The following is a 19,434-nucleotide window of genomic DNA, read 5'->3' on the forward strand; positions in this document are numbered from 1 at the left end:
TATGTAGCCTTTTGTCTTGGCATCGGGAGCCTTATCAGTCATGTCATAGAGACCTCTATCTGTCGGCATCCGTGACTGTGAGTCAGAGCCTGCTGCAACAGGTCCAGTGTCCGCCGACTCTGACCTCTGAGCCTGAGGCAGCTGTGGCGGGGCCGGGGAAATGGGACGCGGGGGTAGGGCCAATGCCACTTCGGCTTCACTTGTGGAACTAGCTGGCAGCAAGCCACTCTCGCTGACCTCCGGCGGGACAGTCTCCTCTTGGCCGCCCGGAGAAGCAGGACGCGGCGGTAGAATCGATGCCACTTCAATTGTAGAGCTAGCTGATAAACCTGGAGCTGGTGGCAAGCCATGGGAGACAGTTTTCTCACTGCTGGCCGGAGAAGCGGGTCTCAGCGGCTGCATTTGGGTCGCGGCTGCTGCTTCAATTGTAGACGTGCTACAGCTATCACCTGCCCCCTGGCCCTGGGCAGTAAAAAACATTTGGGCATTTTAGCTTTTATCTCTTCCCGTTTCTCTCTTTCCGTCCTCTTTTGAGAACCGCTTTTGTGTTTGTTTTTCCTAAACATGATGCTTGCTTAGCCTTGCTAACCTTTTTTCTGCCTTTCATCCACAACAACTTACGTCATGTCATCGCGACCATCCTGACTGATTGATACACAGCTGGCAGGTCTCAAAGCATGATTGGACAAATTATCATTCACTCGGCACTCCACCAGCTAGGGCCTAGCCTAGTTACCTAAACCCATTCTCAGACTACTTTACCGACCACCACCCCACTCAGGGGCCCACTCAGGTGGGGCCCCGGCCCGGGCCCACACATTTTTTTTTTCATAATTTTCTTTCATAATTCTTTTTTTTTTCATATTTTTTTTTTTATATTTTTTTCTCTCCTCCTTCATGGGCCCCTGCGTGCCTGGGCCCTGGTGCGGTCGCACCAGCTGCACCTCCATATTTACGCCACTTTGGACTGTCTCCCTCTCAGTGTGTCACTAAAGAGTAGGGCTGTCCCCGACTAAGGATTTGTATAGTCGACTATGATTTTAGTCATTGTGTTGATAGTCGAATGGTAGTCGAATGGCCCCGTTTTCTTTTCTCGTTTTTTTTTTACCCCTTTCTTTTACAATGGCGTATAAACAACAGAGGTGAAACACTCATTTAAATAGCATGTCTTCTTGACTTTTGTTCATTATTAACTCATTATTTAAACCAAGGTTTATTATCATGGCCTTATAATAATAATAATAAAGCTTTATTTCTATAGCACTTTTCTAAACAAAGTTACAAAGTGCTTGAACAATCAAAAACTCAAACAGTAATTACATAACAGAAATACAATAATGATAAAACAACAATAAAAAGTAACAGTGAAAACAGAATAACAGAACAATATAACTCAAGGAGATAAAAAGGCCATACGGTAGAAATGGGTTTTTAAAAGGGATTTAAAAGTTGTTAATGAGGTGGTCAACCTGAGCACTTCTGGTAGGCTGTTCCAGAGTTTGGGAGCCTTTACCATAAAGGCTCGATCTCCTCTGGTCACTAAGGTAGCCTTATGGCTCTACTTGAGTAGACCCCGACCAGCTGATCTAAGGGTACGCGATGGCACATATGGTTCTACTAGATCACATAGATAGCTTGGAGCAAGGCCATTAAGAGCTTTAAAAGTTAAAAGTAAAATTTTAAAATCAATCCTGAAGGAGACTGGCAACCAGTGTATTGCAGCTAAAACAGGAGTTATGTGATCAAACCTCCTGGTACCAGTGATAAGTCTCGCTGCCGAATTTTGTATCAGCTGTAACCGGTGTAGCAAACCTTGATTGAGACCAGAGTATAGGGCATTACAGTAGTCTAAGCGAGAATACACTAGGGCATTCACGACTGTTTTAAGGTTATTTGCTGAAAGGAAGGATTTAATTTTATTTATATTTCTAATGTGAATAAAACAAGTTTGTACTACCTTTTTTACCTGGTTTTCAAAACGGAGTTCTGAGTCAAATTGGACACCCAGGTTCCTTGCAATGGGTGTCACGTTGGTTGCCAGGGGGCCTAAACTGTGTAAGATGGTAGTGTGAGAACTGGGGGGACCAAAAAGAATAATGTCAGATTTGTCTGAGTTTAACTGTAAAAAGTTTTGCGCCATCCAGGAGTGTATATCAGTCAGGCAGGCTTTGAGGGAGGATAAACAGTTGGGGTCAGAGGTTTTGAGTGGAAGATAGAGCTGGGTGTCATCAGCATAACAGTGAAAGTAAATATTGTGTCTGCGAATGATGTGACCGAGGGGTAGCATATAAACAGAGAATAATAAAGGTCCAAGAATGGACCCTTGAGGGACACCACAAGTGAGCTGAGCTGATGAGGAAGTGGCATTATTGACGACAACGGAAAGAGTTCTATCTGAGAGGTAGGAACGGAGCAGCTGAAGGGCAGTACCACTAAGACCCCCCCATGACTCCAGACGTCGTACCAGAATATTATGATCCACGGTGTCAAAAGCCGCACTTAGATCCAAAAGGACCAGGATGGAGGAGTCACCACCATCTAGAGTCATGAGGAGGTCATTGGTCACTTTCACTAGTGCTGTCTCAGTGCTGTGGAGGGCTCTGAAACCAGATTGGAATGTTTCAAACAGATTATTGTGTTGTAAGTGATCAATGAGCTGTGTGACAATAATTTTTTCTAATAGTTTGGACAGAAAGGATAATTTAGAGATGGGTCGGTAACTGCACGGAAGATGAGGGTCAAGACCGGGTTTTTTAAGAAGGGGATGGACTAGGGCATGTTTAAATGAGGAGGGAAAGAAACCAGAAACTATGGAGCTGTTTATTATAGAGAGGATAGTGGGGGCAAGTGAATTAGATACCTCTTTAAGGAAAGATGTGGGAATTAGATCTAGTTGAGATGATGAGGATTTCATCTGTAAGATTGTGCTGATAATTAGTGGGACAGTAGAGGGTTCAAACTGATTAAGTGGAAAAGGAGTGGCAGATGGGATTGAATTATCAGGAATAGAAGATGGAATATGGAGCCGAATTGTGTCAATCTTGTTAATGAAAAATGTTAGGAAATCTTCGGGGGACGGATCAATATTTGTAATAACAGGGGGTGAAATGACAGAGTTGATTATTTTGAATAAGGTCCTGGGGTTGTTACTATTGTTCAATATGATGTTAGAGTAATAACTGGATTTGGCTTGTTTTACAGCTAACTGATAACTCACCATCAGCTCCTTGAGGCTAGAGAGAGATGGTTGCAGGTGGTTTGCCCTCCAGCTGCGTTCCGCTTGCCTACACTCTCTTCTGAGGGAACGGGTATGATCAGTTAGCCAGGGTTGTGTATTTAGCTTTGGTGTTCTAGTTCTAAATGGAGCAATGGAATCTAGTATAGAAGTGCAGTTACTGTTAAAATTAGTGATCAACTCATCAATGTCGGGCTGTTCAGTAGGCCTAATAGGAGTAGAGGGCAGTGATGTAAAAGCACTACTAAAAGCACTGGCAGACTTAGAGTTAAAAATACGAGCGCTCACCGGAGCAGAGCATATAGGAGTAGGACAAGGGAGAGGAGTTTTAAAAACCACAGCTTTGTGGTCGGACATGGTAAAATGGAACAGTTCCAGATTATGGATGGCGAGACCTAACGACATCACTAGGTCAAGTGTATGACCTTTAATGTGAGTGGGTTGATTCACAAACTGGGTGATGTCAAATGATTCAATAAGATTTGTGAAAGCAGTAGAGAGAGGATGGGAGGGGCAGCAGACATGAATATTGTAGTCTCCAAGCAATATAATATTTGGAAAACGCTGAGTGATAATGGATATAAAATCAGAGAATTCTGTAATAAAACCAGAATTTCCATTTGGGGGTCTATAAATTAAAACGCACAGTACCGGATCTTTACCATTAATTAAAAAGCTAAAAACTTCAAAAGTTGTGAAATTGCCAAAAGTTATAGGAGAACATTTAAAAACATTATTATAAAAGACAGCTAGTCCACCACCACCCTTCTTCACACCTCTAGGCAGATTGAAAAAGGAAAAATTGGGGGGCGCAGTGGCAATTAGAGGAACGTTGTCCTCTACTTTAAGCCAGGATTCAGTGATGAAGAAGAAATCAAGGTTATGCAACTTAATGAAATCTTGACAGATGGTCGATTTCTCATTAAGAGATCTGATATTAAGAAGACCCATGTTAACAGAGCTAGGGACAGATGGAGTGAAATGGGGCAATTTATAATGGGTTTTAATAGGTCTGATTGATATTAAGTTGGAAGGGTTTATGGAGCATTTCGATTTGTGTTTGGCACGATATGAAGTAATCATAACAGGAATAATGTTGTTAAAAGTAATACAAGAAATATTAAGGGGGTTAAGACCATTAAAAACAGGGGATGGAAATGCATTAATTACAGTAAAACCAGGGGGTGAATAAAGTGCATTAATTACATTAAAAACAGGAGGTGAGTAAAATGCTGGGTTTATAGTAGTGTTAAAAGCGGCGAGTGCAAATTGCGCAAATTTTGGTCCAAGCTCGTTGGGGGGAATATCCTGAGTGGAACCAATGATTTTGGAGCTGGGACCAGGGGGACGTCAATAGTTGCCGGACGCATCTATGGTCAGGGCAGTGTGGTGTTGAACAACACGGACAATGTTGGCCGCTAACATTTTGGTTCCCAGTCTGTTTAAGTGGAGACCGTCGTGATTAAAAGGCAATGCACGGCCCCAGAACAGGTTAAAATTGTCAATGAAGTTAAAATCGTGGGCCCGGCAGAACCTCAGGAGCCAGGTGTTCAGGCTGGCAATACGGCTAAAACGCTCGTCGTCGCTTGGAATAAAAGTTGGGATTGGACCAGAGATAAAATAAGTCATTGTGGAACTGTTTAAAAAGTCAATGAGCCGCAAAAAGTTCGCTTTGGTCAGCTCAGAGGTACAGAGAGCTGCATCGTTTGTGCCTATGTGGATTATGACTGTTGTGATGGATAATGGGAGTTCATTGAAAACAGCTGGGAGTTTCTCGAGAAGTGAAGGAACAGTCGCTCCGGGGAAACAGCGAGTTATTGCGTGTGGAATGCGAATGTTTTTGACTATGCTGTCACCAACGATCAGCAGAGATGGAGGAGATGTATGGGAAAACTTGTTGGATGGATTGTGATTATAAGAATAGTAATCAGAATAATACAGCAATAACAACAACAAAATAATATCTCTAAAATAAATAAAGTAACTAAATAATATAAGGCGAATTCAAATAACAAAATACTAAAATAAGTAGGCCTATAGCAGGTGTAAAGTTTATTGACTAAGAAGCTAAAGCCCCATACTCCGATGTCTGTGTGTAACAGCCATGCAACTACTGTATAGGCGATGCGGTCGCCGGTCACACATTTCTGTATGCTCTGCCTGACACCAATATCTGTGTAACATCCTCCATGCATGCATCTATCCACGAGACGCTGCGCTGAGCCTGACAGAGAGACAGCGATTGGATTTTACAAAACAGACCCCGTCACTCGTCGGGGAGAAAGAGAAAAGGAGAGCTTGAAACCTGATGGCATAGGTTTATTTCCGATCTGCAAGCTCAAAACGTGAGCGTCCGCTTCACGTCGCTTTTGGGAGTATGGACATTACATAAGGGACTTAAGCCAACTTACTTTTATCAAGTGATCTGACATGTTGCTCGTTGTGGAGTGGTAGGTCATAGCCAGATCCTGCATCTTACTTTAGTTTTGTCCTCTACTTCAAAGTGACGGAGCCTGATTTGAGTGTTAACACAGCACAGTTGTGCAGGTTCTGTGGCGTCTACGCAACGCACACACACAGACAGGGCTGTGCCTCACTGATTGATTGAAAGCAGCCAGTAGGCTATGCATGTTTTATTGCGAGAAACCAAAGTATATGTTAAATCATTGGACATTAAGCACCCCCAACAGCTAACAGGAGGCCCCAAATCTCAGGGGCCTTTTTACTACGGGATCAGTACAGAAGCGTCTACCAAACTGTACGTCCTCCGTGGCAGGGCAGAAAAGGCCAACTTATGGCCCGTTCCCCTATGGCAATTTTGGATCTACACCGGTGGGCGGCTCCGTCGGCCTAACAGAGAAAAGAACGCCTGGAATCCACCCGCAGAACCATGAGAAAGTCTTATCCTCACCACATTTGAGTTTGCCCCTGTTGCGGCGGGAGCAGAGGAAAAGAGGCGCTCTGACCTTCCGTGAAGGAAGGGGAACTAAACTTCCTTACATCCCGCTGGCCACCAAATGATAGCTGCACCCACCCTTTAAGCCCACTTTGGTTAAGGCCCTTTGGGTCAACTATCCAGATTGGTAACCTGTATTATTCCCTCGTTGTGATCAACACCATAGAAATGTACTAACGAGAGACACACAATATGATGCCGGCCGTCTTACTCTAGGACGGCCCCCGCACAGTGTAACATCATCAAAATTCATGATAATCTGCATTGCCAACGACACTCATGCACTTCTTTAACTCAAGCACACCCGCATCTCCTTACACCATTCGACAATACATTCTCATTCGCACACGTTTATCGTGTGATCGGTCCTATATGAGGTTTGTACTCTGGATGTCAGTGCGTGTAGCTGCTGGTGTCCTGCTTACCCAGGGGCTAAAAGTAGTTGATTTGGAGAAGCCTTCTCCGGTGGATGATAGTTCAATTCATTTCTCCATAAAAGGGTTTTCAAAAAGATTCTTCCGGTTTAAAAAGACATTGTATAGTACAAAATATTTATCCCATTATAGGTTAAATCATCCTACAGATTCGAGAGAGAAGGTTCCCAAGTGTTATCTCGCTCGTTCCTTTTAGAATTTTATTTCCGACTAAAACTTGGTCTCCCATCATTTAGAACTAAGCCTTTTCCAGCTGAAAAAATGTACTCTGGAAGTGAAGGCTATCCACTTAACACCTCCCCTACAAATTCATACCCTTATGATAATTCTTCAAAGGATATAGCCGGAGGAGCAAGTTGGGTCTCCCACGGTCTACCGCGTCCATCCGCCCCAAAAGAGAAGAAGCCAAAGCCAGGCAAACCACCTGTCTTTATACTCGAAAACTTCCTCTCTCACAATGACAATGCACTTTTCAACAGTAGAATGGAAACATACTGGAACGGAACATTTGCAACACCTTTCTTAAGCCCAAATTAGGCTGAGGACTGTTAAGAAGTCCCCCTAACCACAGTATGAAGACACTTCCATCTCCAGGTGCTTACGTTCACGAAGAGGAACTTCATCCAGGACATGAGCCAGACACTCGTCTCTCTCGTGTCCCGTCTGCCAGCCCAACGTGACTTGCATTTTCTTGCACACGTGAAAATGCATCTAGCAGACACGTGCATAACACATGGTAATGGACAGGCTTGAATTGACTTGAATTGTCTATAATGTCTGTTTTTTACCACATGATGCTGCACTGAGATGCCACCCTGTGCTCACATTGGGTAACTGCACTTCAGTTACCACAACAATAATGAGTCAATGATGAAAGTCATGCAAACACCCTGACTGAACTGAGACGGTTGGTTATGGAGAATGAATAAATGGAAACACATGGACCTGTAAGGGTCCATTTAGAACCCACTGGAGGAACCCTGGAGGTCCCTGGACCACAGTTTGAGAAGCACCGCACTGAGTAGAGTTGAACTACTTTAAGTAGCTCAACATTTATTTATTTTTTCTCTCACTCAACAGTAATTAATCCAACATACAGAGTCACAGCCTAAACAGTTTGGGAATCCTTGTCCTATCCTTTACTCTACAGTTCCCCCGCCCTAAAAACACACCTGCTGAACTCTGTAAATGGAATATAAAATACCACCAATTAAAACATGTCCCCAAGACTCCCCATGTAATGTAAATGAATGATCAAAGCATCAACATGTGTTTCATATAATGTAAATGAATGATCAAAGCATCAACATGTGTTTCATATCATGTAAATGAATGATCAAATATATAAAATATATAGTATGTGCAGATTCTGCAGAATGTTGACATTGTTAAAATTGGGACAACACAGATTTAACAATGTCTGTGACATTCTTATAAACAATACAGAGAAGAGTGGTCCTAATCTCAACCTCTGTTAGAGTTCATAGAAGTTTTCCTTTTCCAACCACTGGGGTGAGCGAGCTGAACCCTAACCTAGCGATAGCAGCTAGGGTTAGGGTTGAGGCTCAAATACTGACAAATCAAATTCTGACATAATGTCAGTCAGCTTGCCTAGGCAAATACTTGGAGGGTTAGGGTTAGGGTTAGGGTTAGGGTTAGGCTCCCAGAAGCTTAGAAAATGCCCCTAAAAACTAGACAAATGCTTTACCCAGAATACTTTGCTGTCTTCTGCCCAGGAGGCTTTGCTGTTTAGAGCAAATTTACAGCAATTCCTGAAAATAATGATATTCTCTTTAATTGCTGTAAAAAAAAAAATGAGTTTGCACACTGTCTGGATCAAGCTCTAAAGTTTAAAATATTAGTTTCCTCATCAGACGAAGAGCCGGTGAGGCTCGAGTGTGTGTTGGTATTCAGAACAACAGGATTATGGGTATGAATTTTAACAACAAATTCTGACTCACCATCATTTTTTTCATGGAATTTTGACAATAATTTGATTGATGCAAATTAAACATTTCCGCAACTATTATGACTTTTAGTATTCTGGTGACTTCATAGAAATGGTCTGTGAAGGGAAACAAATCTGTTAAAATTACTTTTAGGTAAAAATGAGCTAGTTAGCCTGGACTACTTGTTCTGTAAGGCCATCTTGCTCACTAGAAGATAGAACAACACTGCCACCTAGTGTGAGTCATTGCCAAAGAGATGGGGCAGGTCAGTGTAAGTTATTTAGTTGGAAATATTAAATGATTGTGAATAATGAATGCTGTTGTTGGTAACAGTCATGCAGAAATTCAGATTTACAATTTCATGAGCAATACACACATTGTACAAATCGTGGCATATTTTATCTGATAAATGACAAATAATGAGTAGCCTAAATATTATAAAGTATGCAATATCCTTTTGGAGTGTAGATAATAATAATAATAATGGTTACTTGTTATGCATTTACAGTAAATTATTAAAACACAGATAATTTAGACTTTTGGAGATAATTTAATCTGGGTCCAACATCAGGCCCTGGGGGGAAAAAATCCCACATATTGGAATTTCAGATGATAATTATGTCACTTGACCTATCAGCAAATGAAACAATGCAACACAAAAGTTACCACAAGCACAGTTTATAGACTCAGTTAATAAAAAAGATGATAAAGAAAAGATGACAGGCTAAACAGACATCGTTATTATCACTACATATTATTTCAGATATTGGAAGTTATGTACTGTACTGAATTAGTTTCCTTGCTTAATTCTGAGACAAACCTGATTTATCCTTCTGTCTGCAACTACCAATACATGTATACCAGATGTACCTGCCTATGCACATTTATCAGTTTTAGTACCCAGCACTAGCAGTGGTATCTCTTACAAATTATTCTCTGTAGACCAGATTCACCAGAATCAAAGATCGAAAGCAAGTGACAGTGGCAGAGAGAGGGGAGACCTTTATTGATCCCGCCGCGAGGGGAATTCACTCACCAAGGACAGCACAGCAGTTAAAGAATACAGATTTACAGGGAAAGAAAGAAAGTACTCTGGGTACAGCACATCACAGTCAACACCAGAGAAAAATATAAATAAAATATACTGCTGTACATCCAAAGTCCTCAAAGAGACACGCACAATCCTGATGGTTACTTTAACCAATTGACTTATGTACTTTCGGTCTGACCATAACATAGTCATATACATATGCATACGCATTTAAACGATTTGATTTAACTATCATCATCAATATTTAATATAATGGTATTTTGTCAGGTGTGTGCTCCTAAAAAGCTCCTATAAAGTTCCTTTGAATTGAATTGAAATGAATTGACTTCAAGGGAGAATAGACACTAACAAAATCACTGTTTTGGGAACCGATGCCCAATTATGAAGGACCAGCCCTACAGACTTTGGGTTGGTTCTGCAATTATTTGACCACCTTCAACATGACGTCTGTATATTAGGCATATACAGATAGGCAAAACATTTCTGAAATAGTGAAAATAACTAAAACAACTCAACGTATGAGTAGCACGGCCTGCGGTAGGTGTTGCGCTTCACATCAACAATACGTCTTCCAGGAGTCTAGGGCAATGGAACAGGAGGGGGGAGGGTCTTTAAGCGGTTTCAGTTCTAATGTACACCTTGTTTTTCGCTGGGAAAAACATCTTCTGCTTTCCGTGACAGTCCACTTTCCACCTGCAGAACGTCGGAGAGAAGAGAATAATGAGATGAATCCTGGAAGAAAGCCGAGCTCGCTCATGCATGTGCTGCTTAGCGGCAGACACTGACAATATTTTGTATTATGGAATTGTATGCATTTTAAAACAAATCCAAGATAGTCCATGAATAAAAAAAATATGTTAATTAAGTAGTGAAAATAGCTGTTCTACAAGTTCGCAAGGCGGTACAATGTGGCGCGAAGCGACATGTTGTGTAATGTTGATCTGCTGTTTCCATTCGTTTTGGTTCCCTGAAAGGCCTAATTTCTCTTTTAGGGTCACAAGCTGAAAGGTTTAAGAACCACTGGTGTAACATGTTGCTACAGGTCACGTTTCCTGTTCAATTTACAGCACTAAAAATGGTGAACAATGACATTATCTATGTCTGGATGTGGAGCTATGGCTAGAGGTGGCCCCCACTGTGACATCTCACAAAGACACCAGACTTAAAGTTATACTATGTAACTTTTTTTATAAAAAAATCTTAAAATTGTCCTAACTGTTAAATCGCTAAAGTTTTAGAACACCCACTCCGTTATTTTCAGCTTCTAAAGCCTTCTCTTTATATGTTTTCTATGAGCCGTGAGGGGGGTAGAATTTCGCGGCAAAATTACGTCATCTGCATCATCTGTATACGTTGTGTATACGTTGACCAATCACATCGCGGATCATACCCCACTGAGCACGCCGTCTAAAAGTGGTCTAATAGACGTATAGATTTGGAAATTTATTAGTGGTCTAAACTTAGACTAGACGACTAATAGACTTCTAATAGTCGTCTAAATGTAGACGGTCTACATTTAGACGACTATTAGAAGTCTATTAGTCGTCTAGTCTAAGTTTAGACCACTAATAAATTTCCAAATCTATACGTCTATTAGACCACTTTTAGACGGCGTGCTCAGTGGGACACACATGATACACTACCGGCCAATCACAGCTTGTCTGCCGTCTCTTCAGGAAGTAGCCTCCCTCAGCAACAGTGTTTACGATGGTGAAGGATTCTTAACCACTTACTTCCCAAATCCTGGTCAGAAAATTACGTTCTACCCCTCTACGGATTCGTATCGGTCGCGGTGGTTTGCGGCCCCGCTCCGGTGGTCAACGGCGGTGGTCCGCGGTGACTCCGGGCGAAAAACGGACGAAAAAAGCAATACCGCTACTGACAAATAGTTTAGCAACTTACACAGTATAGCTTTAATATACCGAGGGCAAATAAAACTATAATATTTGTATTGAAATTGTACACTCGCTTCCAAGAATTGGAGCTGTCCCGAGTGTGTGTGTGTGTGTGTGTGTGTGGCCTCACCATATGTCATTCTCTTTGAACACGTTGTATATCAGATCTCCTTCACTGAAGCTGAGCTCATCTGGTGCCAGGGCCTGGTAGTCATACAGGGCTCCAATAGTATTCTTCTTCTTCCTTCGTGTATCATCGTCCTTGATGATTGGTTGGCGACATTTTATTTCACAAGGTTTCTTGTTATGAGGCTAGCGCGCGCGCACGCACGCACGCACGCACGCACGCACGCACGCACGCACGCACGCACGCACGCACGCACACACACACACACACACACACACACACACACACACACACACACACACACACACACACACACACACACACACACACACACACACACACACACACACACAGGAATCAGGACATGAAGAACGGATTACAATAATATACCATTCTCTAATCAGTAACATGTTGTTAGCTTCATAGATGCCCAAGTAGTTTTTTTGGCCGAATTGACATTTCTGCATAACTCCACTCTCCTAATACTGCTGCTTCATTGTGCCTAATATTCCCCTCATCCTATGTCCTCAGCATATCAGAAGGCTTGTTCCATTCCAAAATGATTTAAGCAGAAATTGCTTTTAAGTCAACTTTTTGTCTTAGGCAGAAGTTATTTTTGAATGTTCCAAGCATTCTGATAGGCTAGAAAGATAGGCATTAAGGCAGGGTGAATCAGCAGTGTTAGGAGAGTAGAGTTAGGCAGATAGAAATAAAGGCAAATGTGTTGGTCATTACAATTTCACTGTAGTGTGACTGGTAATTCCTTGTGACAATAAGTTGCCATCTGCGTTTGCTCAAATCAAATAATCAAATATAATTGTATTCTTAGGCAATCATTGTCGGACTCCCTCTTGGGCTGACTGACAGCGCGTCGCGGGTTCGACTCTCGATCCCGACGACCTTTGCTGCGTGTCTCTCCCCATTTCCTAGGGTCTACTGTAATCTAGCAATAAAGGCAGAAAAAAAAAAAAAAGAGAGCGAGACAGCGTAAGCTAGCGCTGGGCACAAGGCATAATGCAGCTCCCTCTTAAAGGCAAAGGCACCTGGCACGCTGATTTGTTTTATTAATTTAACGCCCCAGCCACACCAATGCATAAGGGGTGGCGCAGGTGTTTTAGGGATAAGGCTGGTGTCGCAAAATAGCAATTCGGCCACGGGAATGCCCCTTAATTGCGCAATGCTAAATCCTCAAATAGTGGGCTGAAGTTGTACTAAAAATCAAACCAGTAGTCTGCGTGCCCCACTAGAAAACATATAATTATGACTTAGATTTTATGAAGGGAAACTAGGTAACTTTATTTTTTAAAATATTTTTAATATATTAGTATATGCATTTTTTAGCAGTCATTTCCCTTTATCGGTCACTATATTATTGTGTTTCCTTGCAGAAGGACACATCCCACTGGCTGTATTTTGGTTCTGTTCCACTATTTATGTTGGCATTTCTCCCTTGGAGGGACGTATGTATTTGTCGGGGAGCTGGCCAGAGCTCTTAATTGCTTCCTCTGAACTGCAAAGAGGTTGTGCACTAGGGTTATTGATTGGGCCATAAAAATATCAAGTGCTTGTTAGTGATCTCTCTTATCAATGGAAGTATCAAACACAACTACCTGTTTGATGCCTGTCATAGAGGGGAGGGGGAATGTGTTTGTTTACACACAGACTTGCCTAGTTCCCCTTAAGGTTTTTGGAACACAGATACATAGATGTAAGCAATTTACCCCGAGTGAGAGGACATTATGCTCTCATAATGTCCGCAGTGATGGTGTTATCGGACGAGGCGCAGCCGAGTCCGATAACACCATCACTCAGGACATTATGAGAGCATAATGTCCGACCCCGAGTGGTAAATAGCTTTTCTACCACTTTTTCCCGTATACATGAAAGAAAACACATAGTTGTAACTTGCAAGGATCTTAAGTTACAATCATTATTGCCTATAAAACTTCCGCGAGACAGCAGATAGTTCCACAAACAACATCTTCTACTCACCAACAGATGGCGCCAACTCCATACTAATCCATGCGTCTAGCTTACAGCTAAGCTAACGTCAGTTAGAAGTACCGTTCCGGCCGTAAATAGAGGCTGTTCGCTTCCAGAAAGGCATAGGTTCAGAGAAAAGGGGCTTTAAAGTTGGCGGATTGCATTGGATCCAAATAAATCGGCGACTATAGCATGCACGTTAGTAAACATAGGACCGTTGCCACCGTCATTTGTTGGTTGGGGGAAAGGACCTCCTGAAGTCCCCGGATGTACACTGAGGCGCATTGATCTCGGACACACAACTTTGCGGCAGTTGTCCTCTGATAACCTCCGGAATTTAGCCAATCAGAATCCAGTATTTGAACACGTGACTCGAAAAAGTGGTAGAAGGATACCTTTATTATCCTGCAGGACTTTGGAGGCGGGACTCCTGCACTGGTAGGAGGAGTCTGAGTCTGTGCAGCGTCAAGGTCGGGGGTCGTTGCCATGGCGTTGTCCTTGATATGGATGTGGACCAACAGAGAGGCCAGCTCTAAGCTTTCACTGTAGCCATTCTTCAGCGGCACTGAGCGATAACCTGTCAAAAACATGTAATGCGACGCAATAAACACACTGTACCATTGAGCACACATGCACACACAGAAGACTGCACAGCAGCCATATTGGAAAAATACATTATTAGACTCTTCCTTACTTCCTTCACAGGTGTTACCAATGATACTAATGAAGGGTCGGTTCCATTCTGGTCAAACAGAGTCAGGGTTCTGATATTGTGCATGTTAGCTCATTGGAAACACTCTGCTACACAGTTCCTTGAGGGGGTTCCAAATAGCCCCTTACGGTCGTTTCATACTCCAATTTTAGAGCATAATTTATTTCGGTTCGGCTCAGTCTAAACTATGATGCGTCATTCAGAGCCGAATTAATGACGTTACCCGCCCCCGATCCTCTGAATGACGCCATATCATAGTTTAGACAGAGCCGAACATAAATAAATTAGGCTCTAAAAGTGGAGTATGAATCGACCCTTACAGGTGTGTAAGTCTGAGAGGCATGCCCTTCTGGTTTGATGCAATTGTCTAACTACAACCAACCCGAGCACACAAACTACGAGCATTAATGTAGTAAGTGCAGATTATAGAGCATTGTAACTTCTGTGGCTATCATTATCAAGATGTGCCTGACTGCACCTTCCTTGAACTCATGGGAGAAGAGGATACACCCATCCCCTTCCTGCTTCTTGCTTACATGTTTTTTTATCATCAGATAAAAATATTCATCCGCCTGCATCAAGTATCTTAATACCTTTTACAGTTAATTATGGTTAGGGTTGCCAACTCCCAGAGTTTCAAATACGGGACACCTCATTATACTCCTGAGGAAAGAAATCGGGTATTTTCGGTTATAAAGTTGGCTCGCGGTGCGAGGCGTTGTGTGCTTGTACCGGTAGATCAGCTGTTTTCACTAGTTTAAATCATTTTTAAAATGGTTTTGGACATACTAGGTTTCCACCCGACAATGACGAAATATAACTCATGTAATTGGCCCACTGGCTTTGACACTTGTCACTTGTCATGATCTGAAATGGCAAATCATTGAGTAGCAGCAGCGCTATAGAGAGAGATCTCTCTATAGCGCGCAATGAGGGCCTCTACAACTCATTTTCCCGGACTGAATCAGGGGCCCAGCATGTCCCTGGTTTTATTTCATTGTCTGACACTGTGTGCGACGGAAGGCACTACTCGCTGATGTTACCACTACTTGGCGGTCCCTCCCGTGAACAGCTGCTGAGGGTAGACCCGGGAGAGGACCCGACCACTTCCATGCTTTATGTGCATAAAATGTGTTCTACCTGTGCGGAGGCCTCTAAAAGGAAACGTGGCCTGAGCGAGGAAGTAGCGGTCTAAGAACAGATCCTCTTCTTTGACCAAAAAACGTAGGAAGGTCAGCTCTGGCTCAAACACTTCAAAGGTCACTGGCTCTGCAGGAGCCTCCCACACTGGATTCAGACCGTTATCACCTGGGAAACACAAGAAAACCTTTTGATTGATTGACTGAAGACTTTATTAGAAGTTTGCATAGGAAAAAGTACAGTTTCATGACGGTACAGTTCACTGGTACAAGGTCTACTAAAAGGAGATCCTAGAAAAGACTAAGCTTATTTCCATAGGAAACCATTGAAGTATCTCATATAACATTGAATGACAGACTGATAGAACACAGTACTATGCAGTAGATATAGTCAGGAAAAAAAGGGGAAAAACTATTTTAAAAAAATCTTTAAGATTAGAGCAGCTTCATTCTAAAACAAGTAGAAAGGAGGATGCTTCATGCTTCATGGAGCATTATCAGCTTGCCCGGTGTTGACAGTGTTATTGTGGCTAGACTTGTATACTTCACCCCGCAACGGAATTGTGCGCAGAGAACAGCTGACATGCAAGCTCACATAGCGTCGCGCATGCGACCGGTGTGAGCTTGGAGGTCTGCTGTTCAGGTTGCGTTCTCTGTACACAACACCTTCGCACGGCGGAGCATGTCAAATTCAGAGCGTGATGCTGATGTATTGACATGGTGTATCCTGAATCACCATAGATTTGACTTACGAAAGACAGCAGTCTTGAAGATGGTTTTGCTCTCCTCGTGGATCTTGAAGAAGTTCTTCTCTGTCTGTCCGTGTCCACACAATTCAATCTCTACAGAAGGGCAGGTGATGTTTCGGTTTAGCTTAGGAAGGTGCCGGGCTCCAAGCACCTGCAAGGGGGCAGCAGACAGCAAAACAATAAGGTGCAGGTCCATAATTATTCTTAATCAGACAATATGTTCCTAGTTTTGGTTATACCATAAGTCAACAGATCTAATTTTATCTCTTATAATTTTAGAGTAACATTTACAGCAGGATAAGTGGATGATAGAAGGTCCTAATGACAACAGCACCTTACCCTGACGACCATGTTGTATTTGACCAGCTTTTTGTGCTGAGGGTTGGGGTTAGGGTCGTAGCCTTTTGTATCCATCAACTTCGGTTGCAAAACATATCCAGTACGTTCATTCAGACTGAAGAGGGCGCTGTTCAGCTGGGTGGCTTTGTCTAGACAAACATCAAATGATCCTATATTTGTTATCCAATACCCCAAAAGTTACGATCCAATGAGTTTTGACAGGACAGATCTAATATTGTATGAACATCTTTGGTTCATGTTGCGTCACCATATTGATCTCCAAACCCTGCATTGTAAAGTGGGCTGAATACTGGGTGCTTTGTATTCAAAAGGTAAATTCTGTTCAGGTTGACTCTAGTATAGCTCAGAAATGTGGACATGTGGGACCTTTCTCCACATAAGCCCTTGAGTAAATACAAGACATTTTTAATTTAGAAAAAATGTACAAGCTCATAATGCATCAGGACAATGCGTTGTGAGCTTGTAGATTTGAAACCGATTTGAAAAGTATAAAATGAGGCTTAAAGCTGTTATGACACGCAAAAAATCTGTCTGGCTAATATTGTTGATGACGTCACGCAGCTCCTCTACTGTCTGTCGCCCAGAGAAAGCTGACTGCAGTGAGATTGTGAATTGTGACAAAAATTAAGACTGGCCTTTAGAGGTGTAAAAATAAAGAGATGCAACTTCATGTCATATTTATCGCAAAAAAAACATTTTCAACAAACAAATAGCCATGCTACAGCTACAAGCTCACAACGCATCGCGGACGCAACCCGTTGTGAGCTTGTAGATCACGGTCCCGTAGGACGGACGAAGTACTACACAGTCACTCGCTCCGTTTTCAGAGCGCTTGTAGAAAGACAGCATGACCTACTGTCTCATAATGTAAATTTTCGGGGGGTGTCATCACATCTTTAAGTGAACAGTCGACTGACCTGCAGTCTGGAAGTTCAGCGCCACCATGTGGCAACCAGCGGCCCACATAGGGTAAGGGTCATAGTTGGAGGAGTCCACACGATCTCCTTTAGGGTAGATCCTACTCAGCCCTGTACGGTTGTACTGTAGGAAGCCTGGGCTCTGAAACGGAACCTTGTTCTCCCCGAAAGAACGGACCTCTTTGTGAGTGTCTCTGGTCATTTTATCTATGGATGAGACAATTCACGTGTATTATTTGCGATTATGTTATTGGGTATTTTGTGAATGATTTGTGTGTGTGTGTGTGTGCGTGCGTGCGTGCGTGCGTGCGTGCGTGCGTGCGTGCGTGCGTGTGCAAAAGCTTTACCAAACTTCTCTTTGCCGCGGGACTGACAATAGACCACCAGATCCGACATATCACTGGAACTGCACTGAAGTTGGACAGAACAAAACCAACACTTACTTACAGCATAACTCTGACAGCATAGCTGTAGCAGTCATATGTAGCAGTCTACAAAAGTACCCCCCCCCCCCCCCCCCCATCAATCTGTTATTAGTTTTCATTGTTGTACACACATCCATATGCCTTGATTGGCCAGTACAGTGACTTTGATTGGCAGTTGTATCGAATGCTCACCCCAAAACATGATTTAGGACAGTGGTTCTCAACCTTTTCAGGTCGCGACCCCCCAAATAATCATATTTTAACTGGGGACCCTGACGAGCATTAGAGTTGAGGCATTACATTTTGTATAACACGGTTCTATTGTGAAAATAGCAGATCACAGCACCTCGAGGCGTTGTGAGCATGTAGATCCGCTATTTTCACAATTTCTGCCTCTAATATTTGACTATTTGGCCAATGTTTTACTTGTCATTTTAGAGATATTGAAAAGTCCTTAAATTGTCACTTTAGAAATATGCAGATACCCTTATTATATATACACTTAAAGTTATACCATGTAACTTTTTTTATAAAACAAATCTTAAAATTGTCCTAACTGTTAAATCGCTAAAGCCTTCTCTTTATATGTTTTCTATGAGCCGTGAGGGGGGGAGAATTTTGCGGCAAAATGACGTCATCTGCATCATCTGTATACGTTGTGTATACGTTGGCCAATCATATCGCGGATCATAAACACATGGTACACTACCGGCCAATCACAGGCTCAGGAAGTAGCTTCCCTCGGCTACAGTGTTTACCATGGTGAAGGATTCTTAACCTCTTAATCCCCAAATCCTGGCCAGAAAATTACGTTTTACCCCTCTACGGATTCGTATCGTCGCGGTGGTTTGCGGCGCCGCTCCGGTGGTCCGTGGCGGTGGTCCGCGACGACTCCGGGCGAAAAACGGCCAAAAAAAGCAATACCGCTACTGACCACTAGTTTAGCAACTTACACAGTATAGCTTTAAACTTCATGTTGGTTTGTTTACTGTCGAGAGAGAAAACAATGTTTCTCAATAAGTTAATCATCTGGGGACCCCCCAAAATTATTTGGGGACCCTCCTAGGGGTCCCGACCCACAGGTTGAGAACCACTGATTTAGGAGACTGTGGTGGCTTAGAGCCAATTATTTCGATTTTGCAGTGACAAATATCTCCCTACCAGCCCAGCTTCCCTTGCCAAGAGGGAACCACAATAATGCTATATTAAAATTGCCTAATGGTTGGATGTCAAAAAACATAACTTCAGGACTTGCAAGGTGCACTTTTTCTTCGATCTGCACCAAATTTTGCACAAACACTGATCAGGGGGCTGCCATGAGAATAGTCACACCAGGGGACGTGTTTATGAAAATCTTGTAAAAGAAAAGCATGACTTTGTCTGCTATGTTGAGAACAAGAGAGATTTTCCTTTACCATTGATTTTTCACTGAGTTCAGCATCTCTGTCATCCTGGAGTGTGTTCCTCCCTTTGTCCTGTTAAAACAAAACGCACAACAATTA

General features: G+C 42.6%; 1 protein-coding gene across 1 annotated transcript in view; it reads right to left on the minus strand.

Moving 5' to 3' along the window:
* Nucleotides 1-38: 38 nt before the first annotated feature.
* Nucleotides 39-19,434, minus strand: part of LOC308292374 (1-phosphatidylinositol 4,5-bisphosphate phosphodiesterase gamma-2-like) — a gene marked incomplete at its 3' end in the record, with an annotated part of 35,696 nt that continues 16,300 nt past the window's right edge. Inside the window, exons 20-29 of the mRNA XM_080734687.1 lie at nucleotides 19,348-19,407; nucleotides 17,855-17,918; nucleotides 17,508-17,714; nucleotides 16,570-16,718; nucleotides 16,234-16,381; nucleotides 15,483-15,650; nucleotides 14,026-14,207; nucleotides 13,258-13,268; nucleotides 2,465-2,600; nucleotides 39-329 (exon numbers count right to left, since the gene is read on the minus strand). Coding sequence (XP_080590813.1) covers nucleotides 39-329; nucleotides 2,465-2,600; nucleotides 13,258-13,268; nucleotides 14,026-14,207; nucleotides 15,483-15,650; nucleotides 16,234-16,381; nucleotides 16,570-16,718; nucleotides 17,508-17,714; nucleotides 17,855-17,918; nucleotides 19,348-19,407 — 1,416 coding nt within the window. The remainder of the gene's footprint in view (nucleotides 330-2,464; nucleotides 2,601-13,257; nucleotides 13,269-14,025; nucleotides 14,208-15,482; nucleotides 15,651-16,233; nucleotides 16,382-16,569; nucleotides 16,719-17,507; nucleotides 17,715-17,854; nucleotides 17,919-19,347; nucleotides 19,408-19,434) is intronic.

Source organism: Nannobrachium achirus (assembly GCF_963921795.1).
Source record: "Nannobrachium achirus genome assembly, chromosome: 10".
Classification (NCBI taxonomy): domain Eukaryota; kingdom Metazoa; phylum Chordata; class Actinopteri; order Myctophiformes; family Myctophidae; genus Nannobrachium; species Nannobrachium achirus.